The sequence below is a fragment of the Gorilla gorilla genome, chromosome 17 (genome assembly GCF_029281585.2).
Source record: "Gorilla gorilla gorilla isolate KB3781 chromosome 17, NHGRI_mGorGor1-v2.1_pri, whole genome shotgun sequence".
Classification (NCBI taxonomy): domain Eukaryota; kingdom Metazoa; phylum Chordata; class Mammalia; order Primates; family Hominidae; genus Gorilla; species Gorilla gorilla.
Window position 1 is genome coordinate 109206290 of NC_073241.2, and position 25859 is coordinate 109232148.

General features: G+C 50.9%; 2 protein-coding genes across 10 annotated transcripts in view; one reads left to right on the forward strand and one right to left on the reverse strand.

The window, feature by feature from the left end:
• KCNG2 (potassium voltage-gated channel modifier subfamily G member 2) overlaps nt 1-16857 on the forward strand; it is a 98537-nt gene extending 81680 nt beyond the window's left edge. For 3 of the 4 annotated variants that reach the window (XM_055368673.2, XM_055368676.2, XM_055368677.2), the window contains one exon: nt 15797-16656. In XM_055368673.2, coding sequence (XP_055224648.1) covers nt 15797-16573 — 777 coding nt within the window. In that variant the 3' untranslated portion in view covers nt 16574-16656. Of the gene's footprint in view, nt 1-15796 lie in introns of all 4 variants that reach the window. The other variant, XM_055368675.2, reaches the window with a different exon arrangement.
• A 2344-nt stretch (nt 16858-19201) lies between these two features.
• Nucleotides 19202-25859, reverse strand: part of SLC66A2 (solute carrier family 66 member 2) — a 51063-nt gene continuing 44405 nt past the window's right edge. For all 6 annotated transcript variants that reach the window (XM_055368685.2, XM_031003670.3, XM_055368681.2 and 3 more), the window contains one exon: nt 19202-20969. In XM_055368685.2, the coding sequence (XP_055224660.1) occupies nt 20908-20969 (62 nt within the window). In that variant the 3' untranslated portion in view covers nt 19202-20907. The remainder of the gene's footprint in view (nt 20970-25859) is intronic.

Genomic DNA, 25859 nt, shown 5'->3' on the forward strand with positions numbered 1-25859 from the left:
GTCAGATGCGCGATTTATGAAATATGAAAATGGATACACTTCACTTCATTAGAATCTAAAACTCCTGGCCTAGCGAGGGGGCTCAGGCCTGTAACCCTAACACTTTGAGAGGCCGAGGCGGGAAGATCACTTCAGCCCAGGAGTTCACGACCAGCCTGGGCAATATAGCGAGACCCTCATCTCTATTAAAAAAATTCTTTTGACTTTTGTCCACAAAAGACTGTTAAGAGAATGAAAAAACAAGCCTCAGACTGGGAGAAAATATTTGTAAATCACATACCTAACAAAGGACTTGTAATTAAACTATATAAATAACTGTATAAACTCAACTGTAAGAAAATAACCTGATTTTAAAAGGGACAAAAGTTTTGAACAGACACTTCACCAAAGAAGACACGCCTATGGCAAATACAGCGCTGAACTGTTATTAGGGAAATACAAAGTTAAGCCACAGGAGCTGTCACTCACATGTTAGAAGGGCCCTGATCTAAAAACCAGCCGGGAGCAGCAAGCTCAAAGGAGGGTGCGCGGCCGGCAAGGCTCAGGACCTGCTGGCCATGGAGTGGCGAGGCTGCCGTGGAGCACGGATGCTGGGTACACCTGCGCGTGGAGCACGGAGGCCGGGTACACCTGCGCGCGGCGCCCGGAGGCCGGGTACACCTGCGCGCGGCGCGCGGAGGCCGGGTACACCTGCGCGTGGCACGCGGAGACGGGGTACACCTGCGCGCGGCGCCCGGAGGCCGGGTACACCTGCGCGTGGCACGCGGAGGCCGGGTACATCTGCGCTCATCGCACACCAGCGCCCACGCCCAGGACGTACCCGCGGGAAGGACAGCGTATGTCACGTACAGAGCGAGTGTTCAGCCGGCTTTATTCAGCACGGCCCAGCCCGGAAGCAGCCGACACGGACCGCGACGGCCGGTGCCAGATCAACCCCGGTGCATCCACAGTGCGCGGTGAAAAGCAGCAAAGGGTGGGTGCCCGGGACAGCACGAATGGGCTCGCAGGGCCTGACGCGGGAGAGGCCAGGCCCGGAAGCCACGCTGCGATCCCGTCTACGGGATACCTGGGAAAGCCAGGGGTTGGGGGCCAAGGCCGGGTGGGCGGGGTCTGGCTGTGAGGCAGGGAACGGCGGGGGGGGGGAAGCTGGGGGAGCTGTCCTGCGTCTTTGCGCTGCGTTTTCGCGGTAGTGGTGGTTCCAGGACCGTGATTTGTCCAGACCCATAAAGCTGAGCTCTGATGAGCGAGCAGGTCCTTTTGCATAAATCTTTGGGCCCATTTCTGACGTTCCCTGACAACTCCCCAAAATAGAATTTCTAGGTCAAAGTGCACACAGTCTTTGAAGGCTTTTAAAATATATTAGTGCAGAGTTTTACGAGTTTATACCCTGCCCCGCCTGGACCACCCTGGGCCCCAGAACCTTGGCTGTGGCCGTGACCCAGGGGACACTTGTCTGGTGGGGACAGGGCTGAATTTGTGTGGCTGCTTGGGGACCAACTCAGCAGCTTCTAGTAAACGATGAGGAGGGGCCTGTCTGGCAAAGGTGAAGACATGTCTGTCTGGTAAAGGTGAGGATGCGCTTATATGTCTTAGAAGCCAGCTGTTCCACTTCCAGGTACCCTGGGTAAACGCTGGCCGGTGAGCACACAGCGTTCCCAGCAGGCATGTTTTCGTTTTTGCTTTGGTGATAGTGGATGATGCCGTTTACAGGGCCCGTCATGGCGGCTGCAGCCCCTTCTGCCATTTAGCACAGACTTGCACCGGCGTCCCCACCGGCATGTCCACGAGGGCTCCATGCAGCCTGGCCCACTGACCCCCAACTCGGGTGTGCCTGGGTGGGGACCGTCCCCCGCCCCCGTCTAGCCAGTCCCCACGTCCTGACGTTTCTATCCCAACCCCCGCCCTGCCATCTTTTCTTCTCCCAGTGCCTACCGGAGGCTGGGCCCTCTTCTCCCACCAGCCTCCCGCCTGCAATTTCCGTGGCACAGGCCGACCTCTCTCTGCCAGCACGAAGCCAGAGCTCAGCTCCCCAGCACAGCACAGAAGCTGCAGGGGCTCCGTCCCCATGCCCCTCCCCATGCCCCATGTCCCTGTTCTCAGCCCTCCTCCCGCCCCTCCCTGTGGGCCCCACACCTGCACCCCCAAGAGAATTCGCCCCATCTAGGTCCCACGTAATGACACACACTCCCGTTCTCAGTCCTTCAAGGAGGCCCCCAGCTCTGCAGCCCCCACCACTGCTGGATTCCCGTCCTCCGGTGAGGGCGCCTCTGCTCAGCCCCGGCATGGCAGGGACTGGCTGGTTCCCTTCCTTGGTTCCCCCAGTGGGATGGAGCCCCGGCCACTGGGTCCCTGGGGGAGAGCCAGGCTGTGATGTCCCGATGCAGTGGAGGAGCAGGGCTGGGTCTGGGCCTGGGCCTGGGCGTGGCAGCTCCCCAGGCCCATGGGGCAGGAATTCTAGATTCTGGGATTCCTTTCATCGTTGCTTTTTGTGTTTTCTACCTAGAGCTGAGAAATGTTTGTGTTTTCCAAAGAGACCGGACACGCCCGAGGCCCACAGACACGTGGCTTCATGATGGGGAGCCACGGGGGCAGGGGTCCTCCCGGCTCTGTGTTCCTCGGGGGGGCTCATCCTGGGGCCCAGGAACTCGGGAGCCGTTTACCCACAGGTTTCTGTGCGTGGGAGCAAACTTGCTTTTCCCATTCACAGAAACACAGTAGCGTGCGGGTTGGTGATGCAGCCAAGACACCATCCCTGAAACCTGTGATCATCAGAGCGTCCTGGCACCGGGGCTGGGAAGCCCACACTGATCTCTGAGTGTGCGGTCCACTTTCCCTCCCCAAAGAAGCGCTTGCCCGGCTCTCGGGGTCCTTGCTCACACCCCTCACAGTCCCCAGCCCTTGAACCTGAGACCACAGACCCCACCCTGACAGTAGAGGGCAGAAGCTGCCAGGAGGGCCTGCTCAGCACAGAACATCGCGGAGCAGCCCAGGGCCGTGGAGCAGAGTCTGAAGGTGCCCGCCCCGCCAGGGCACGCAGGAGCCGGCCCTGGGACCCCACAGAAAACCCTGAACGTCTGTTAAAAAGCACAAAAAAAGCCAAACGATCTAGAGGGCGGTGGCTGTGGGGGCCTCAAAGCTGGGTGAGCCAGGCTGAACGTAGACTTGTTTCCTGACCTGATTTTTTGCCAAGTAGACCAGGTGCATCAAATCTGATCAATCAGGGTCTGTTTTCTGGGCTGAAAGTTCCGGAAACGTGCCCGCCGACCATCCCACCTGTGGCTCTGCAGGTGGTCTCTTTCTAACCACGGGCAGACCCGGTCCAGGCGGTTTCTGGCTCTGTGGGTGCAGCTGCGCTGGGTCCCTCCTTGTTGTGGGCAGGGGGGCGCTCAGGACACACACTCAGCCCGGGCGCTCCTGCCCCACCGGTCCCTATACCCAGCCAGGGACACAGGATTCCTCAGAAGGGCTTGCGTGGAAGGCAGCTTCGACCAGTGGTTAGGACAGTGCCCTGGGGCCAGCCTGGCTTCAGTCCTGGGTGTGCAACCCAGTGACCTGCCCAGGGGACACGAGGGAGATGCCTGTGGGGGACACGGGGACAGGAACATGGGGACACAGGACAGGGAGATGGAGATGGGAACATAGGGCCATGGGGACAGGGACATGGGGACATAGGACAGGGACATGGGGACAGGGACATAGGGCCATGGGGACAGGGACATGGGGACATGAGAGATGCCTAAGGGGACACAGGGACAGGGACATGGAGGGACATGGGGACATAGGGTCACAGGGACATGGGGACAGAGGGACAAGGACACAGGGAGGGACACGGGACAGATGGGGACAGGGACATGGGGACATAGGGTCACAGGGACAGGGACACAGGGAGGGGACATGAGGGAGATGCCTGTGGGGACATGGGGACAGGACACAGGGATGGAAATGCTGAGACAGCAGAGGCAAAGGCCGCCCTGGGCTGGAAGCCACGGGACTGTTTCCAGGACACACTGGACTCAGAGCCACGGGGCTGCCTTGGGGCCGACCGGTGCTGAGATGCCCCGTGCTGCTTCCTCTACAGCAAGTGTCTCAAGGTTCACGGGTCTTGAGCTCCGGCCTGAATTTGCCACCTCCTGGTCACTGCCTCACAGAGACAGACGTGGGAGGGAGGACTTGGCCTAGGCACCTCCTGAGCTGAGAACTTTCTAACCACCCAAGTCCCAATGCCCCCCCAGCTGGGCGCATCAGGGTTTCAAACCCGCATCCAGCCTCCCAGGGGCTCACACACCGTGGATGCCCAAGCCTGGGGTCCCGAGGGCTCACAGCCCCAGTGGTTCAGAGCGCCTAGGCCCCTGAGCTCTGGCCGCGAGCCTCCTGTACCCGGACACGTTGCCAGGTGGGAGGGGCTCTGCAGGGGCTCCCTCGGGCACAGATCGGGGCTCGGGGGGTGGCTCCCCCACTTTTCCCAGGGCCTGTGAGGTTCGGGAATGGACTGGAGCCAGGGATCCACGCAGCAGCCCACCCGCCTTGAATGTCGATCAAGACTTCACTGTGGTCCGTGGTCAGAGAAGGCTGCAGAGGGAGGCGAATGGGGAGTGGATGTCTGACGGCGCCACCATCTCGGGCTCACAGGATAATAGCCTTGGAGACAGATGGTGAAGGCCACACAACATTCTGAATGCATTTAACACCCTTTAAAACGGTTCAGATGGTATCTTGTTACATGTATTTTACCACAGTTTTTAAAATGCTAGGACAAAACCCACACCCCAGACCTAGGCCTCGGGGGTGGAGGAGGCCACGGGAAGCACCCAGACCTAGGCCTCGGGGGTGGAGGAGGCCATAGGGAGCACCCGCCAGGCCCAGATTCAGTCCCGTCCATGCGGTGGGGACCACGTTTGGGGTGGCACGCTGGGACCGGTCCACGGGGCTTCCACCAGCTGTGCCAACAGGCTGCAGACTCCTGAGAAGGTCCCCAGCCCACATCTGGGGCTGGGTCGGCCCTGAGGCTGCAGGGGGGCTGGGACAGCAGCATCCTCTTCATGAGGCCGCGGTGGGGCTGGGACGGCGGCGTCCTCCTCATGAGGCCGCGGTGGGGCTGGGACGGCGGTGTCCTCCTCATGAGGCCGCGGTGGGGCTGGGACAGCGGTGTCCTCCTCATGAGGCCGCTGTGTGGTTCTCATTCCCATTTCCCTGATGACCAGTGATGTCAAGCATCTTTTCATGTCCTTCCTGACAGTTGAGAGCTCTTCTTTGAGGAATGCCTCTTCAGACCTTTTGCCCAATTTTTTTTTTTTTTTTAGAGAGTCTCATTCTGTCGCCCAGGTGATCTCAGCTTACTGCAATCTCCACCTCCCAGGTTCAAGCAATTCTCGTGCCTCGGCCTCCCGAGTAGCTGGGATTACAGGCGTCCACCACCACGCCCAGCTATTTTTTTGTGTGTATTTTCAGTGGAGACAGGTTTTCACCATGTGTTACTCAGGCTGGTCTTGAACTCCTGACTTCAAATGATCTGCCCACCTTGGCCTCCCAAAGTACTGGGATTATAAGCATGAGCCACCACGCTGGCCCTCCTTTGCCCAATTTTAAATTGGGTTGTCTTTTTATTATTGAGCTGTAAGAGTTATCTATCCTGGATGCAAGTCCCTTATCAAATATCTGATTTCCAAATACTTCCTTCCATTGTGTGGGTTGTCTGTTCACTTTCTTGCTGTTGTCGTTTGAGGCACAAAAGTTTTTAATTTTTATGAAGTTCAGTTTATCAATTTTTTGTGCTTTTGATGCCATATCTCATAGCCCTTGGCTAATCCTTTGTCATGAAGATTTTACCCCAAGTCTCCTTCTAAAGTTCTGTAACTTTAGCGCCCACATTTTGAGCTTTGGTCCATTTTTTCTTAATTTTTGCGTATGGTTCAGGTAAGCGCTCAGCTGGAATCTTTTGTGTGTGGACATCCAGGCACCCCAGTACCACTTGATAACAAATTGTTCTTTCTCTATCAAATGGTCAAAATTTAGAGTTTCTTCCAACAGTGTTTTGTAGTTATCAAAGTGTAAGTTTTTTTGTTCTTTTGTTTTAGTTATTCTGATGCATTTCTTCCTGTTGATGCTGTTGTGAAGGGAATTACGTTAATTGTTCATTGCGAGTGTATAGAGATAAAATGGATTGTTGTCGCATATTCTACAACCTTGTTGAACTCACTAGTTTTAATGGATGTTCTTAGTGGATTCCTAAGGATTTTCTATATACGAGGTCCTGTCATTTGTGAACCAACATGACATGACCTTCTCATTGGCCTAGTAGGCGTCTGTGCACATTCTGTTTAACCTGCCTGAGTGCCCTGGCTGGAACATCCAGTACAGAGTCCACTGGAAGTGATGAGAACAGGCGTTAGCGTCTCGTTCCTGAACGGAGGGAGCACAGAGTCCTTCGTTACCACGTGTGATGTTAGCTGTGGGGTTTCTATAGATGCCCTTTTTGCGGAGGTTTCCTGCTTGTTGAGTGTTTCTGTCATGAAAAGATGTTGGATTTTGTCAAAAGCTTTTTCTTCATCAGTTGACATGATTGTGTGATTTTTCTTTTCTATAATATGGATATGATGTATCACGTTAATTGATTTTCAGATGTTAAGCCAGCCTTGCGTCCTTGGGATAAATCCCACTCAGTCCTGATGTCTATTTCTTTTTCTACACTGCTGAATTCAGCTTGTTGATATTTTCTTGAATCTTTTAACATCGGTATTCACGTGTGGTTTTCTTGTGATACTTCATCTGGTTTTTGTATCAGGGTGATGTTGGCCTCATAGAATGAGCTGGGAACCATTCTCTCCACTTCTGTATTTTCATAATAGTTTGTGAGGAATTGGTATTAATTCCTTTTTTATGAATAATTTTTTCTTAATTGCTTAATAATCTCAGGTTTTATTTTAGGTTCAGGGGGTATGTGTGCAGGTCTGCTACCTGGACATATTGTGTGATGCTGAGGTTTGGGGTAGGATTGGTCCTGTCACCCAGGTACCAAGCACAGCACCCAACAGCACGTTTCCAGCCTTTGCCCCTTCCCCCTCCCCACTGGCAGTCTGCAGTGCCTGCTGTTGCCATCTTTATGTCCATGAGCACCCAACGTTTAGCTCGCACTTACGAGTGAGAACATGCTGTATTTGGTCTTCTGTTCCTGCATTAATTTGCTTAGGATAATAGCCTCCAGCTGCAGAGGACAAGACATCGTTCTTTCTGTGGCTGTGGATATTCTCCTTTGACCGTTTGTCTGGATTCAGTGAAGCGTCTGGCCCTGGGCTTTTCTTGTGGGTAGTTTGAGGGTTTCTGACTGAGTCTCTTCACTGAGGATTAGTCTGTGCAGATTCTGTTCCTTCCTCTTGTTTCTGTAGTTTGTTTTTCTGTGAATGGATACATTTTACCTGTTACCTACTGTGATGGCGCAGGATTATTCACAGTGCTGCTTTATCACCCTTTTTATGTGTGTAAGAGCAGGAATCACATCTCCGCTTTCATTTCTGATTCTAGTCAATGGAATTTTCTCTTTTTCTTCTGCTCAAACGAGCTAAAGATTTGTTGATTTTGTTGATCTTTTCCAAGAACCAGCCTTTGGTTTCATTGGTTTCTCTATGGGTTTTGTCTTCTGTTTCATTAATTCCTGCTCCCATCTTTGTTATTTCCTTCCCCCACCTGCTTTAAGTTTTATTTACTTTTGTTTTCCCAGTTGTCTTAGGGTGGAGTGTGAGCTTATTAATTTGACATCTTTCTTGTTTCTTATAGGCATTGAAAGCTATAAATTTCCCTCTAAGCATTACTTTTTCTTTCTTTATTTTTAATTTTTTTTTTTCGAGACAGGGTCTCGCTCTGTCACCCAGGCTGGAGTACAGTGGCACCATCATGGCTTACTGAAGCCACAACCTTTTAGCCTCAAGGGATCCTCCCATCTCAGCCCCCCAAGTAGCTGGGACTGCAGGCATGAACCACCACACCCAGCTAATTTTTGTATGTCTCATAGAGATGGGGTTTCACCATGTTGCCCAGGCTGGTCTCCAACTCCTGAGCTTAAGTGATCCTCCTGCCTCGGCCTCCCAAAATGCTGGGGTTACAGGCATGAGCCACCACGCTGGCCCTCTAAGCATTATTTTAGCTGCACCATATAAGTTTGGATATGTTGTGTCTTCATTCTTACTCATCTCCAAGTCTGACTGCCTTCTGATTTCTTGGTTGGCCTCTTTGATTATCTAGGAATATGTTTAATTTCCACATATTTGTGAGGTTCCCAATTTTTCTCCTGTTATTAATTTCTAATATTCTATTGTGGATGGAGAGTATATTTGTATTATTTCTATCCTTTTAAATGTATTGAGGTTGGTTCTGTGGCCTGGTATATGTCCTGTTCTGGAGTCTGTTCTGTGTGCACCTTGAAAAAATGTATATTGAGTTGTCCAGTGCCATGTTCTACAGATGTCTGTGAGGTCCATTTGGCTTATGGTGTTGTTCACACCTTCTGTTTCCTTGACTCTCCTGTGTACTTGTTCTACCCATTATTGAAAGTGCAGTATTAATTAGCTGGGCACAGTGGTGCAAGCCTGTAGTCCCAGCTACTCAGGAGGCTGAGGCAGGAGAATCACTTAAACCTGGGAGGCAGAGGTTGCAGTGAGTCGAGATCGCAGCACTGCACTCCAGCCTGGATGACAGAGCAAGACTCCGTCTAAAAAAAAAAAACAACACAGTGCAGTATTGAAGTCTCCAACTATTATTATGGAATGTCTCTTTCTCAATTTTTGTGTTCAGTTTTTGCTTCATTTACTTATTGCTGTATTATTGGTGCATACATTTTAATTGTTATATCTTCTTGATGGATTGACCTGTTGATCATTACATATTATCTCTAATAATATTTTTTGTTTTAACGTCTACTTTGTCTATTAGTACAGTCATTCCAGCTTTCCTGTGGTTGCTGTTTGGATGATATATCCTTTCCTATCTTGTTACATTGTATCTATTTCTGTATTTGAATCTAAAGTGTGTCTCCTGTAGACAACATATAGTTCAACTATTTTTTAACTCCCAGTCTGCCTTTTGATTCGGTTGTTCACTCCATTCACATCTAATAGTACAATTGATATAGTTGGGTCTGTGTCTGCTTTTGATTCGGTGGTTCACGCCATTCACAATGATCGATATAGTTGGGTCTGTGTCTGCTTTTGATTGGGTTGTTCAAGCCATTCATAACGATTGATATAGTTGGGTCTGTGGCCGCTTTTGACTGGGTTGTTCACTCCATTCACAGCTAATGTTACGATTGATATAGTTGGGTCTGTGTCTGCTTTTGATTGGGTTGTTCGCGCCATTGATAACGATTTGATATAGTTGGGTCTGTGTCTGCTTTTGATTGGGTTGTTCACTCCATTCACATCTAATGTTACGATTGATATAGTTGGGTCTGTGTCTGCTTTTGGTTGGGTTCTTCACTCCATTCACGTCTAATGTTACAATTGATATAGTTGGGTCTGTCTGCTTTTGATTGGGTTGTTCACTCCATTCACATCTAATGTTATGATTAATATAGCTGGGTCTGTGTCTGCTTTTAATTGGATTGTTCACTCCATCCATAACGATTAATATAGTTGGGTCTATGTCTGCTATGTCTGCTTTAGATTGGGTTGTTCATGCCGTTCATAACGATTGAGATAGCTGGGTCTGTGTCTGCTTTTGATTGGGTTGTTCACTCCATTCACATCTAATGTTACGATTGATATAGTTTGGTCTGTGTCTGCTTTTGATTGGGTTCTTCACTCCATTCACATCTAATGTTACGATTGATATAGTTTGGTCTGTGTCTGCTTTTGATTGGGTTGTTCACTCCATTCATAACGATTGATATAGCTGAGTCTGTGTCTGCCTTTGATTGGGTTGTTCATGCCATTAATAACGATATAGTTGGGTCTGTGTCTGCTTTTGATTGGGTTCTTCACACCATTCACATTTAATGTTAACGATTAATATAGTTGTGTCTGTGTCTGCTTTTGATTGGGTTGTTCACGCCATTCATAATGATTGATATAGCTGGGTCTGTATCTGCTTTTGATTGGGTTGTTCACTCCATTCACATCTAATTGTATGACTGATATAGTTGGGTCTGTGTCTGCTTTTGATTGGGTTGTTCACTCCATTCACATCTAATGTTACGATTAATATAGTTGGGTCTGTGTCTGCTTTTAATTGGATTGTTCACTCCATCCATAACGATTGATATAGTTGGATCTGTGTCTGCTTTTGATTGGGTTGTTCATGCCATTCATAACGATTGAGATAGTTGGGTCTGTGTCTGCTTTTGATTGGGTTGTTCACTCCATTCACATCTAATATTACGATTAATATCGTTGGGTCTGTGTCTGCTTTTGATTGGGTTCTTCACTCCATTGTTAACGATTCATATAGTTGGGTCTGTGTCTGCTTTTGATTGGGTTGTTCACTCCATTCACATCTAATGTTATGATTGATATAGTTGGGTCTGTGTCTGCTTTTGATTGGATTGTTCACTCCGTTCACATCTAATGTTACGATTAATACAGTTGGGTCTGTGTCTGCTTTTGATTGGGTTGTTCACTCCATTCAAATCTAATGTTATGATTGATATAGCTGCGTCTGTGTCTGCTTTTGATTGGGTTGTTCACTCCATTCACATCTAATGGTACGATTGATATAGTTGGGTCCGTGTCTGCTTTTGATTGGGTTGTTCATGCCATTCATAATGATTGATATAGTTGGGTCTGTGTGTGCTTTTGATTGGGTTGTTCATGCCATTCATAATGATTGATATAGCTGGGTCTCTGTCTGCTTTTGATTGGGTTGTTCACTCCATTCACATCTAATGGTTCAATTGATATAGCTGGGTCTGTGTCTCCTTTTGATTGGGTTGTTCACTCCATTCACATCTAATGTTATGATTGATATAGCTGGGTCTGTGTCTGCTTTTAATTGGATTGTTCACTCCATCCATAACGATTGATATGGTTGGGTCTGTGTCTGCTTTTGATTGGGTTGTTCACTCCATTCACATCTAATGTTACGATTGATATAGTTGGGTCTGTGTCTGCTTTTAATTGGATTGTTCACTCCATCCATAACGATTGATATGGTTGGGTCTGTGTCTGCTTTTGATTGGGTTGTTCATGCCATTCCTAACGATTGATATAGTTGGGTCTGTGTCTGCTTTTGATTGGGTTGTTCACTCCATTCACATGTGATGTTATGATTGATGTAGTTGGGTCTGTGTCTGCTTTTGATTGGGTTATTCACTCCATTCACATGTAATGTTACGATTGATATAGTTGGGTCTGTGTCTGCTTTTGATTGGGTTGTTCACTCCATTCTCATGTAATGTTACGATTGATATAGTTGGGTCTGTGCTTTTGATTGGGTTGTTCACTCTATTCACATGTAATGTTATGATTGATATAGTTGGGTGTGTGTCTGCTTTTGATTGGGTTGTTCACTCCATTCACATCTAATGTTACGATTAATATAGTTGGGTCTGTGTCTGCTTTTGATTGGGTTCTTCACTCCATTCACATCTAATGTTACGATTGATATAGTTGAGTCTGTGTCTGCTTTTGATTGGGTTGTTCACTCCATTCACATCTAATGTTACAATTCATATAGTTGGTTCTGTTTCTGCTTTTGATTGGATTGTTCACTCCATTCATAACAATTGATATAGTTGGGTCTGTGTCTTCTTTTGATTGCATTGTTCACTCCATTCATAACGATTGATATAGTTGGGTCTGTGTCTGCCTTTGATTGGGTTGTTCACTCCATTAATAACGATTGATATAGTTGGGTCTGTGTCTGCTTTTGACTGGGTTGTTCACTCCATTCACTTCTAATGGTACAATTGATACAGTTGGGTCTGTGTCTCCTTTTGACTGGGTTGTTCACTCCATTCACATCTAATGTTACGATTAATATAGTTGGGTCTGTGTTTGCTTTTGATTGGATTGTTCACTCCATTCACATCTAATGTTATGATTGATATAGTTGCATTCGTGTCCACCTTTCACTGGGTTGTTCACTCCATTCACATCTAATGGTACGATTGATATAGTTGGGTCTGTGTCTGCTTTTGATTGGGTTGTGCACTCCATAACGATTGATATAGTTGGGTCTGTGTCTGCTTTTGATTGGGTTGTGCACTCCATAACGATTGATATAGTTGGGTCTGTGTCTGCTTTTGATTGGGTTGTTCACTCCATTCATAATGATTGATATAGTTGGGTCTGTGTCTGCTTTTCATTGGGTTGTTCACTCCATTCATAATGATTGATATAGTTGGGTCTGTGTCTGCTTTTGTTTGGGTTGTTCACACCATTCATAACGATTGATATAGTTGGGTCTGTGTCTGCTTTTGATTGGGTTGTTCACGCCATTCGTAACAATTGATATAGTTGGGTCTGTGTCTGCTTTTGATTGGGTTGTTCACGCCATTCATAACGATTGATATAGTTGGGTCTGTGTCTGCTTTTGATTGGGTTGTTCACTCCATTCACATCTAATGTTTTCATTGATATAGTTGGGTCTGTGTCTGCCACATCTTATTTTCTGTTTCATGCACCTCACGGAGCACGTTGTTTCTGTATCCTTCCTTAACTGCTTTCTTTTGCATGGGGTGAATATTTTCTAATGGAGCATTTTAATTCCACTAATGAGATATATATATATGTATTTTTTTTGAGATGGAGTCTCACTCTGTTGCCCAGGTTGGAGTGTAGTGGCACAATCTCTGCTCACTGCAGCCTCCACATCCCAGGTTCAAGCGATTCTCCTGCCTCAGCTTCCCGAGTAGCTGGGATTATAGGCGCATACCACCACACCCAGCTAATTTTTGTATTTTTAGTAGAGACAGGGTTTTGCCGTGTTGGCCAGGCTGGTATCGAACCCCTGACCTCAGGTGATCCACCTGCCTTGGCCTCCCAAAGTGCTGGGATGACAGGCATGAGCCACCACACCCAGCCCATGAATGATATTTTAAATTTTTTTTTTTTTAGTTCTTTCTTTTAGTGGTTGCTCTGGAGTTTACCACAAATAATCAGAACCTGCTTCAGGTTTGTGCGTAATTCCAGTGAGATGGAGATATTATGCCTATATAGCTGTATTCACTTTTCTCCCTTTTGGTGCGATTGTTGTGATACACATTGTTACAATTATTGCTTTTGCTTCACTATCTGTCATTTCCTTAGACCATTACACCTTTGCTCCCACACACCTCCTTTGTGCTTTTATTGGCAAATACATTGCACATATATTACATTTCTATATGCTGCAAGCTTAATACGTTATATACATCTTATTTTTATACAGTTGCTGTTCAAATCCGTTAAAAAATGCATTTATAGTGTCTTTTCTAATTACATAATTACCTTTACTAACACTTTTTGTGTCGATCCAGATTATCATCTGGGGTCACTTGCTTTCAGCCTGAAGAACTTTCTTTAGTATTTCTTGTGAGGCAGGTCTGCTAGCAGTGATTTCTCTCTATTTTTGTTTACCTGGGAAAGTGTTTATTTTTTACTTTCATTTTTCAGCAGTAACTTTGCTGGATATAGGATTCTTGATTGGCAGGGTTTTTTTCCTTTGAGCACTTTGGATATGCTATCCCACTGCCTTCTGGCTTGCAGTGTTTCTGCTGGTAAGTCAGCCGTTTATCTGTGAAGTTCCCTTGTAAGTGATCTTCATTTTGCTCTTGCTGCTTCAATACTTTTTCCTTGTCTTTGACCTTCGTTACTTGTATTATGATGTGTCCATCTGCGGGCCTCTGGGTTTATCCTGCTTGGAGTTCATTGAGCTTCCTGGATATGTAGGTTACTGTTTTTAAAAAATTGTTTTTTTTTTCAGCATTATCTCTCTGCATAGTTTTTCTTTTCCCTTCTCTCCTCTCCTTGGGTATTCCCATTATGCATATATTGGTGCATATAACGGTGTCCCACACTTCCCAAAGCGCTGTTTGCTTTATTCTTTTTCTCTCTATTCTTCAGCATAATTCCTGTCAAACTCTTCATGTTTACTGATTCTTTTCTCTGCCAGTTAAAATCTACTTTTAAGCTTTTCTAGTGATTTTCAAATTATTTTATTTCAATTATTGCACTTTTCAATTCCAGAATTTCCGTTTGGGTATTTTTTTAAATGTCCATCTCTTTACCAACAGCCTCTATTTGTGGCATGTTCATTTATGCGTCCTTTAGTTTTGTGAACAAACACATTGATAGTGGCTGCTTTGAAATCTCATTCAGTTAAATTTGACATTTGGTCACTCTCACAGCAGTTTTTGTTGCTTTCTTCCTAATGTACGAGTCATACTTTCCTTCTTTTTCTTCTTCTTCCTTCCCTCCTCCTCCTCCACATACCTTGTCATTCTTTGTTAGAAACTAGACATTTTAGACAAGATATTCTAGCCCTTTGGGTAGTCCCCATCCTGGGCCTGTTATTCACTGGTTTAGTCTTTTGGTGACTGGCTGGCTTACTGTTGTGATGCCTGCATGCCCCTCTTCCTCCCCAGCAACAGTCTCGGTGTCGGAGCACCAGTGTGCCACCGTCACCCTGGGATGACAGGGCTTGGGGAGCAAGCTCTTCTCTGTCTCACTGACCACACCCAGTAGTTAAACTCCTAGCAGCCAGCTGAAAGCTCTGTTATTCCTTTACAACCTGCTCATATCGCAGCTCCTTCTCATTGCTTTCTGAGAGTGCCTGACATTGCTCTGACCCCAGGAGGGCTCCTGCCAGCTGTCTTCCCTCATTCCCCGGCACCCTAGCCAGCCTGCAGTCTAGGCTACATGGTCAGCACACACATGAATCCTAATTCCCTTCACCACCACCTCCAATAGCGTTGAGAGTGCCCTTCGGTGTAAATTTCTTCATGTTCCGTTGCAAATGAAGTCAGTTCGTTTGAGAAGAGATTACTTCCTTCATCTCCCTCCAGGCAGGAATCTCTGAGCCACGGATTTGGGGGATGGGGACAGCTGCGAGCCTCAGTGTGAATGACACCCTCCCTCTCTAGGAGCTGAGAGCTTGATGGGGGCATAGCACCCTGAGACCCCACTGGCCTCTCCTGGCCTGGAATCACTGCAGCAAGGGCAGTCAGGCCCTGCCTTCTCAGTGTGCCACACCCAAGGCCAGCCTCCCACCCACGAGAGTGGGGACTGGGCAGGAGGAGGGAGCCCCACCCCTCCACCGGACTCCCCAAGGACGTAGCCCCAGGAGCTGAGGGCGGAATGTGAGATGCTGATGTCAGCCCCTTTCTAGGGAAGAAGCCCTCCTGACTGGGAGCTGTGGGTGGGGTGGACGTGGGGGTGGGGGGCTGTGTCTGTGGCTGCAGCCATTCCACGCGGAGTCTCCCCCTGGCCAAGCTAGAAGGAGGATGCAGTCTTGACACAGATACCACAGATGCTCACCTTTCTTACAGAATTTTCACATATAAATAGATGTTTCTTCGTTTGCTGTTTGCTCTTAAGACCATTTCCCAAGGCTTTAAAAGGTCGGGGTTTTAACATTATTTTCACCAGTTTCCTGGGTCAGCTAAGCACATCCGCTCTCAAGCCCGAAGTGATCACCATGAAATCTTGCTGGTTTTCTGGGTTTTTCCAACAGGAACTGGGCCTGTTTGTCAATATCCCTTGCACCCGCTTCCGCGGGTTGGGGCAGGAAGGGTGGCCTGGGGGACGCCTGTGGTCCTGGGAAAGGAAGGGCAAGGCGCCCCCGGCCCTCCAAGAGGCCTGCGCCCCCAACCCCGTGTCCCCTCTCCCCGCAGGGCGAGTGCTCCCCCAAGTGCCGCAGCCTGTTCGTGCTGGAGACCGTGTGCGTGGCCTGGTTCTCCTTCGAGTTCCTGCTGCGCTCCCTGCAGGCCGAGAGCAAGTGCGCCTTCCTGCGCGCGCCGCTCAACATCATCGACATCCTGGCGCTCCTGCCGTTCTACGTGTCGCTGCTACTGGGGCTGGCGGCAGGCCCGGGCGGGACCAAGCTCCTGGAGCGCGCGGGGCTGGTGCTGCGGCTGCTGCGTGCGCTGCGCGTGCTCTACGTGATGCGCCTGGCGCGCCACTCGCTGGGGCTGCGCTCGCTGGGCCTGACCGTGCGCCGCTGTGCGCGCGAGTTCGGGCTGCTGCTGCTGTTCCTCTGCGTGGCCATGGCGCTCTTCGCGCCACTGGTGCACCTGGCCGAGCGCGAGCTGGGCGCGCGCCGCGACTTCTCCAGCGTGCCCGCCAGCTACTGGTGGGCCGTCATCTCCATGACCACCGTGGGCTACGGCGACATGGTCCCGCGCAGCCTGCCCGGGCAGGTGGTGGCGCTCAGCAGCATCCTCAGCGGCATCCTGCTCATGGCCTTCCCGGTCACCTCCATCTTCCACACCTTTTCGCGCTCCTACTCCGAGCTCAAGGAGCAGCAGCAGCGCGCGGCCAGCCCCGAGCCGGCCCTGCAGGAGGACAGCACGCACTCGGCCACGGCCACCGAGGACAGCTCGCAGGGCCCCGACAGCGCGGGCCTGGCCGACGACTCCGCGGACGCGCTGTGGGTGCGGGCAGGGCGCTGACGCCTGCGCCGCCCGCACGGAGACCCCCTGCCCCCTCCAGCTGCAGCGTCGGGACCCCCGAAGTGCGCCAAGGGGTGGGGGGCGTCTGGCCTGGGGGAGCGGCTCCTGCTGGCCGCGTCCTCGGCCCTCGTGCGTGAGCAGCCCCAGAACTTGGCGGGGCCCTGCCTGACTCCCCGTGGCAGCGCTGGGCAAAGTCACTGGCCTTTGTCCTCCTGCTCCACCCCTTTCCTTGGATTTTTAATTTTCTATGCCTAGCTAAAAATAAATTTAGTAAGTCCGAGAGATTCCACGCCTGCTGTGGATGACTTCATCCCCCTTCTGATTTTTCCTGCCTCCGGCCAGGGAGGAGGGAGCACGGCCCCTGCCAAGCCCCCATGGCATCCGGAATGGGCAGGTCCCTGCGGAAGGAGGCCCTCCGCATCCACCTCTGCCCAAGGCCACATCACCTTCCCAGGGATGGGACAGAGGTTTGAGCCAATGCTCACAGCACCCCCAGTGCCACCCCAGTAACCGCCCTTTCGGGGGTTGGGGAAGAGGATTCCAGCCCTGACCTCTAACCTCCATCCCGACACCACCTCCCTAGGGAATCTTCAAGGCTTGACCTCCGGGAGGGTGACAAGGGCCTCCTGACACTCCCTCTGCACAAGGTTTGCGTGTGGCATTGCAACCCCTCCATGGCCTTGTTCTTCTGGGACCCTCCTGTCCCAGAACATGGCCTTGTTCTTCTGGGCCTCTCTCTGCGGTTCTTTCCTCTGGAAGGAACTTTCGACATCGCGCTGCTCTATGCTTCATTTTAATGAGTTCATCCAGGAAACCTGAGACATGGTGGCCGCAGCCCGAAGCAGGAGGGGGACACCTCACCAGAGCGTCCCACTGTCCATTACACGGCAGCAGGAGTCTGTAGGGGACGCAGGTGTGGAGAAAGGGCAGGAGACGTGCATGGCCCCAGTGAGTGCCTGAGTGCAAGCCCCAGCCCCTTCTCCATGGCAGGCAACAGCCCACCGGGACCACCTGGGGCTCAGACCCGCCTCCCCCGACAGGCAAGTCAGCTGGTGCCCCAGGTGCCCACGACATGGCTGGGTCCGGGGATGCCAGGCACACAGTGCGGGGGGGAGGGGGGTCTGGGGACTGGCTGTGCACTGAGGGCTTCCCTTTCACAGTGACAGCCTTGGGTGTTGCTCAGGAATGAGCAGAGCTTGGTACCGGTCTGAGAGGCCCGTGCAGGACAGCCCGAGGGGCCACACACCGAGGCCGGTGCCCCCCACTCTCTGCTGCTTGTCCCAGCGTTGCTGGTGACCCCCAAAGACAGAAGGATTCCTCCTGTGTGGTGAGGTGCTGACCACCACGAAGACCCCCAGAAATAAACACAAGTTGTTCTTCCTCGGAGGGCCAGGTCAGAGGTGGGGAATGACGGGGGATAGGAGGTCTCGGACCTCCCCCTCCCCACCCTGGGCTGCAGGGTCTGGTGGGGGAATCCCGGAGCCCTCCAGGACCAAGGCCCACCAGAGACCACCCTGGGTCACCAGGATGGGGGTGCCAGGCAGTTGTGCTGAGACTGGGGTGGGGGTACATTTCCTCCTGAGCAAGTGGCCCACCGAGCCCCTGGGCATCCTTTTCACTCTACAGGTGCCCGGTGGGCCACTCTCTCACACAAGCCCCTGAGAAGGGCACAGGGCTGGGGCTCAGGGCAGGTCTCAGTTTCCTCATGGGGTGAGGGGAACGTGAACTTCCCAGGCTCTCACAACCTGCTCTCTCCCACGGAGGGGCCCTCACTGGGAGCCCTCCTCGGCCTCCTGCTTCCTTGGTGCTTCTTTGTTGCTTAAAACCATCAGAAGGCATCACAGGGTGGCAGTGACCTGAGAGTTCAGAAACGCAGCTATCTCCACCGCTGCCCCCACCTGCCACGGCCCCTGCAGTGCGGGGCTGAGACCTTGCTCCCATTTCCTGTTAAAACCCAGAGTGGTCCCCAAGAACCGCCTGTCTCCACACCCTGAAGACACAACCCCATCCCTGCACTAGATCTCTGGTTCATCTGGCACCGCCCGCCAGCACTTGAGGAGGGCGATTTGCATCTGAGACGTTCCAGACACGCTGGCCTTCACCTCCAGTCTTCCCCCAGGCTGCTGCCTGGATGTGGCCTGTGCCCTTTCCTAGTACCCAGATGGGCCCTTCAACCCAAATCCTGCCCTGCACCCACACACCTGGTTTTGTACTGGACAAACTCACATCTTGCCTTCAATGTAAAAACTGCACAGAAAAAATCGCTGTGCACACACAGCTCCATCTGTATGTGCTGCTCCAAGATCGCAAATCTGGAAACACTTCTCTTGGCCTTTACAGGAGACCCTTCCCATGCTCTAAGCCTTCGGTGGTGGGAGGCAGAAGGGCGGATGTGGCCAGGGCAGCTAGAGGCAGTGCCAGACCCGTCTGTGAGGAGCCAAAAGGACCCCCGGGCTGCCGGCCCACAGGCACAGGCCAGTGACAGGTTGAGGGGGCTGGGCTGTTGTTTGGGGCCCTGGAGGTCACACAGGGGCCTTCTAAGGTGGCCCAGGCTACAAGGGTGTGTCTGGGCAGAGGCCAGGACCACAGCCAGATCCTTCCCTCTGCCCAGGACCAACTCATACCACACAGGATCCACAAATGGTTTATTGATTCCAAGTCGCCACACGGGGTACATTCAGCAGTCACCGCGCCTGCAATCGGCGACAGTTTAATGTGAGGCAATTACCGCTACAGACATCTTGCTTCATCTTAAAAAAATAAAAATTTTCAAAGCATCTCACAGGCCAAAGAGCTAAGCAGGACCCTCACTCAGACATTCAAGAGTGTTTCCGAGGAAAACTCAGGAGGAGGAGGCAGCATGGAACATCTTCCCATGGCCACGGCCCCGGCACAGAGCTCAGATGCCTGCGGGAAGCGGCCCCTCCGCCTGCGGAAGGGAAGACGATGCCTGTTGGAGCCGCACGGAAGCATCCAGAACTCTGAGGCCTGGGGGCCGGCTACGGTCAGTGCAAGGCTGCTGACATGGTGTGACCTCTTGCTAAACTGAAAACGGGGTGGGGGCAGAGCGTGGGGTGACAAGGGTGAGACTGGCGGCTCCCACTGCAGCCAGAAGTGAGGGAGCCGGCACACGGGGGTTGGCAGTGGACAGGACAGGATGCGGCAGGCCCCAGTACCCCCACTCAGGAATTTGCTTCAGGCCAAAAGCCCAGGGCAGCAGGGTAAGGCGCCATCGGCCAGGACCTGCACGGCAGGGGCAGCCCCCTCCACTCCCTGGACCCAAGACCGTCTCTCTCCTGGAAGATGGACATCAAAACTGCATCCGGAGGTGCAGTCGGCACCCAGAAGGAAGGGGATCTCCGCCAGCAGAGCCCAAGAGTGGCGTGCGGGCTGTGTGTGCACAGCCTCAGCCCGGCCCCCTCAGCCATCGCCCATGAGGGCCTCCACATTGTCTGATGGTCGCTGGCATCTGCCACGTCCCCAAGAACTCGAGGAGAACCAGAGGCTGACAAGAGCAGCATGAGCTAGCCCTGGCGATGCTCAGCCAGGCTGGACACAGCGGATCCACAAGGCGTTCGGGCCTGGCAGCCGCTCCAAAGGCCCAGGAAACACCGACTGTCAGAAAACCAGGAGCACGGTGACCCTGCGTCCGCACAGCCGCCTTTCCGTGTGTACCAGGCAGATAAAGCCCCGGCCCTCCCCCGTGCCTGGGTAGCAGAGGCCACCCCAGTCCAAGCAGGGTGTCTGGCCAGGGTGTCACGGGGTCCAGGGCTGCGCTCACAGGCCTCGCAGGGTCTCCTGAGGTCACCCCAGCTTCAAGGTTCGCGGCTGCTGGCCCGTGTGTCCACCTGGAGTAGGTTCCTGCAGGCCGCCCAGTGTGTACCTTGGGCTCAGACGGTGTTTCATAAGAGGAAACAGGGAAAACACTTGCTTTTTATGTCACCCTAAAAACATCCAAAACCCTCGGGGCCAGATCAACCCTGGCTGTCCCCGCTGAGTACAAACAGCGTCCCAGCCCCACCCCCACCGCCCACCCCGAGACACCCCACAGAGGCTGATGGAGACCCCAATGCCCGTACCCCGTCTCCGCCACACCTGCAGGGGCCACAGCACCCACCCTCCCCGCGGGGAGGTCAGCGCCCACCAGTGACCGCGGCTGGCGGTCCCACATCCTCGTCCTCCCCACTGTCAGAGGGCCTTGGTGCCAGCGGGGTGCACGGCGTGGGGCGCCGGCTTCTGGGGGTGGCAGGCGAAGGCGTAGGCCTGCCCCAGGATGGCCAGGTCCACCAGCACCTGCAGCAGGCCGCACACGGAGAACTGCAGAGGGGCGCCCTTCAGCAGGAAGTAGGCTGTCTTGAAGGCGTCACCACTGGTCCACATAAGCACCATCTTGATGCTGTGGAGACACAAGCAGGCGGTCAGCGGTGGGGAGGGCGGCGACCTGGGCTCAGTCAGTGGGGAGGCCTGGGGCTCAGTCAGCGGGGAGACCTGGGGTTCAGGGGCACCCAGGGGGCTAAGGGGACCCCCAGGCAGTCCACGGGGAGGCCTGGGGCTCAGGGGGCACCCAGGGGGTTGAGGGGACACCCAGTCTACAGGGTGACCCAGGGGTCAAGGACACCCCAGGGGGTCAGGGGGATACCCTGGGAGGTTGGGGCCTGCCTGGGTGGGGAGTGTTGCCTGACCCCAAGGGGTCAGGGACACCCCAGGGGGCCAAAAGACACACCCTGACCCCACCTGTCCCATGCAACCCCCACCCTTGACTTCTCTGTGGCCTCAGGAGCTGCCGCCTGGCTGGGGCTCTGCAAGCCCAAGAACAGTGAGACCAGCTCGAGGCTACAGAGGACAGCAGGGCGAGCAGCTGAGGTCAGGGCCCCTGGTGGGCAGTGGCGATTCCGGGAGGGGCCAGGCCTGGGAGGGTGCTGAGGACTCAGATCTGTGCCCCCAAGCACACAGCCGAGTGGAGCAGAGCAGCTGCTTTTGGGTCTCTGCCGGCCTCCCTCCCTGGTGATAGGTGCAAACCTTCCTTTCCTGGAGTGAACAGGGAGCAGCCGCCACCCACCATCCTAGTCCGAACACGCTTCCCCCACCGCTGTGTTCATGCCCTGGCTTGCCTAGCAGTGAACATGAGTGCTGCTGCACTTTCCCGTGTGAAATGTTTAAATCAGCAGCCGCTGACCCTTCCATAGCTCCTGAAGCCAGAGGCAGAGCCTGGGTGGGGAGCGCTGCCTGGACAGAAAGGACAGGACACAGCCGTCCCCCACCCTGGGGCCTCCGTCCCGCTCATAAGCCAGGGTGGGCACCTGGGTGCCGTAGCCGTCCTGCGTGAGGGTCTTCAGGCACAGCCATGGCCGGGTGTGTTCAGGGCTGGAGCTAGGAACCAGCAGGAGACAGCCGGCATCTGCACCCCCTCCTCTCTCCCAAGCCCACAGTGCTCGGCTCTGGAGCATCTTGTTGGCCTCTGAGAACATAAATCCGGCTTTATCATTACAGCCACTGGGAAAAACCAGGAGGCTTTGGACTGTTTCCACTTGGGTCAGTTTAGCTAAATTACAAGGCCCTGACCCACAGAGAGCATTTTCCTCCCATTTTTTATTCTCTGGGATGTGTCCTCCCCTGGATGCAGCTCCAGCTCCACAAAATCCAGTCTCTTCCACAGACAAAAAGACAGGGTGGTGCCTGGGTAGCACCGGGGGAAGGTGGTGTGGGCCCCTCGGCCTCTCACACACCCCAGCAGTCAGCCCAGGCTTCGGAATCCCCCCTGCCTGCTTTAGGCCCAGGCAGGGCTGCACAGCTGACTTGGGGTGGGGCTCCGGGCCTGGGACCACAGCCCCGGTGCAAAGGCACCTGCCTTTCCTGCGCTAGCCATGCACATAGCAGGCGCCCGAGCATTGCGCGGTGACCCCGCCGCCAGTCACCTTCGCCCCACACAGCTTCCGGTTGACCCCTCACACCAGAATGGGAAACAGAGCGCTCGCCTGACCTTCACACACGGCTGAGATTTCCCAGGATGTGCTTGCGAACAAGACTCAAGGCCTGAGAGCCGCCACCACGCCTGCTTCAGGGACAGGCTACTTCCCACACAAAGCCTGTGGCTTTACTTGGCATGCAGCATCAGCTCACACTTGAGTTTCAACACTTTGTTTTTAATCAGTTGGTAACTGTGTAAACACACACACACACACACACAGACACACACAAGTTCTGGCTTCTCTGGAAAAAAAGCCTTTTCAGATTTTAGATTATGCATGTAAAACTTCCTTCATAGATACGGGTTATCTATTTAAGAGAGATTCAAGCTATTCCTTCTTGGGTTAAAGGAATTGGTCCATTTTATCCAAATTTTCAAATGCATGGGCATGAGGTTGTTCATTGTATCCTTTTGATGCCTGTGGGGTCTACAGAATATCCTCTTCCATACCAAATACTGGGGATCTGTGCTTGCTTGTCATTCTGTCCACTGGTTTATCAGTTAATGGTTTGTTCCAAAGAACCAGCTTTCGGTTTGGTTTTTTATATTTGCTGCAGTTTTGTTTTCATTTTTGTTGCTTGGTGTTAGCTCCGTTATTTCCTTCCTTCTGCTGGCTTGGGGTTCCTTTGCATTTCATTTTCTAGTTTCTTAAGTTTAGATTGATGATTTGAGAACTTTCTTTTTCTAAAATCAGTATTTAATACTAGAAATTTAACTCTAAGCATTGCTTTAGTTGCATCCCACAAATTTTGATATGGTGGTGTATTTTTCAGTTCAAAATATTTTCAATAGTTTGCTTTGCAACATCCTCTTTAACAGATTGTTTAAAGGTGTGTTGTTTAGCTTCTAAATCTTTGGAGACTTAAGATCTATTTCTGCTATTAATTTCTAGCTTAATTATATTATATTCATAGAAAATACTTTGGACAATTTGTTCTTTTAAAAAACTTCTCATGACCCAGGATATGGTGTGTTTGGTGAATGCCCGACGAGCATCTGAAAAGCATGCGCACGTTCACTTGTTGATGGTGTTCAGATTTTCTACCTCCTTGCTAACTCTGTCTACTTTTTCTATCAGTTACTGAGGAAAGCTGGAGTCCCTAAGTGCAACTGGGGATTTGTCTTTGCATTTCTATCAGTTCTGGCCTTATGGACTTCCAGGCTCTGGGGTTCCATGCATACACACTCAGAACTGTTGTATCTTCTTGGTGAACTCACCAGTTTATCATGATGCAATGTCCTTTTTTATTCAAGTCAAATGTCCTTTACTTTGCCTGATATTAATACAGCGACTCCAAGCTTTCTTTGATTCATATATGCATCTCTCACGCATGGCCTCCTGGTCAACACATCCTGCACCCCAGCATCCGCCATGGATGTAATCAGACTTCAAGTGAGTTTGCTGTAAACAGTAGGTAGCTGAGTCTTGTGTTTCTTTTTAAATTAGTCTGAACACTGCTGTCCTTTAATTGGTATGATTAGGCCATTTACATTGAATGCTATTATTGACATGTATGAATTTAGATCGACCATTTTAATTTTTTTTGTTCTCAGCTTGTCCCTACTGTTTTATTCCTGCCTTCTTTTAGATTATTTGAAACTTTTAAAATATCCCATTTTAATTTATCTATTTGATTTTTCACTGTATCTCTTTGCATAGTTTTTTTTTTTTTTTTGAGAAGGAGTCTCGCTCTGTCACCCAGGCTGGAGAGCAGTGGCCCGATCTCAGCTCACTGAAACCTCCGCCTCCCCAGTTCAAGCAATTCTTCTGCCTCAGTCTCCCAAGTAGCTGGGACTACAGGCGCCCACCACCACGCTCGGCTAATGTTTTGTATTTTAGTAGAGATGGGTTTCACCACGTGGCCCAGGCTGGTCTCAAACTCCTGAGCTCAGCCAATCCACCTACCTCAGCCTCCCAAAGTGCTAGGATTACAGGCGTGAGCCACCGTGCCTGGCCTGTATAGTTCTTTTAGTGCTCTAGGGCATTGCTTCCCAAATGGGAGTGATTATGACCCCATCCTCACACCCCTGCCCAAGGAAACATCTGGCAATTTCTGGAGACATTTTTAGTTGTCACAACTGGAGGAACACTGCTGGTATCTAGTGTGTAGGGGCCACGGATGCTGTTAAACATCCTATAATACCAAGATAGTCCCCCACAATAAGGGATTCTCCAGTTCAAAGTATCAATAGTGCTGCTGTTGAAAAATCTTATTCTAGGGACTATAATATATTTAACTTGTCAAAGTCTCCTTAGGATCAATATTTTATTACTTTAAGTGGAATGCAGAAGTCTTAGCACCAAGTTCACTATCGTCTCCCTCTTTTACATTGGACTTGTCATGTATAGCTACATTCACTAAAAACCCCACCAGACAATGTTATATTTTTTGCTAACTTTCACACATACTTTAAATAACTTAAGAAGAAATATATATATATTATATTTACCCAGATATTGGCCATTTCTGTTGGTTTTCCTTCATTCCTGGAGTCCCAAGTTGCTCTCTTCCAGCGGAATAACTTTTTTTAGTATTTCCTGTCAAGTAGCACTGCTGCCCATGACTTCACTTTGTTTCCTTTCATTCGAGAAGGTCTTTATTTTGCCTTGATTCCTAAAGGAATTTTTTTTAATTCTGGGTCAAACGTTCTTTTCTTGCAGCATCTGAAAAATGTGCCACTTCCTTCTGACCTCCCTCGTTTCTGGTGAGAAACCCATAGTAATTTGGATCCTTTTCCTCTTACTGCTTTCGACATTTTATTTGACTTTGATTCTTACCAGTTTGATCGTGATGTGATATGTTTGGGAGTCACTGAACTTCTTACATCTATGTTTGTCTTTCACCAAATTTTGGGTGTTTTCAGCCCTTATTTCTTCAGCTATTTTTCCTCTGTGCCACACTCTTTCTCCTCTCCTCTGGGCTCAGATGACAGAATATTAGACCCTTTGGAATTTGTCCCTGACTCTATTCATGTTTTTGTTACTGTTTTTCAATTGCTTCCTGTTCAGAACGGACATTTTTTATTGATCTGCCTTCAACTTCACTATTTCCTCTCATCTCCATTCTACAGTTGTGTCGTGAAATACATTATTATTTAGATTATTGTATTTTTCAATTTAAAATTATCTATTTGGTTTTCTTTAAACTTCTATTTCTCTATGGAGATGTTCGGTCTTCCCGTTCATTCCAAGAACATTTGCTCTTACCCGTTAGAGCACAGTTGTAACAGTGACTTCAAAATCTTGGCTAAGTCTGATCTGTCAGCCTGAGTTGGTTTCTATTGACTGTCATTTCCGTTGGCAGCTGAGAAACTCTA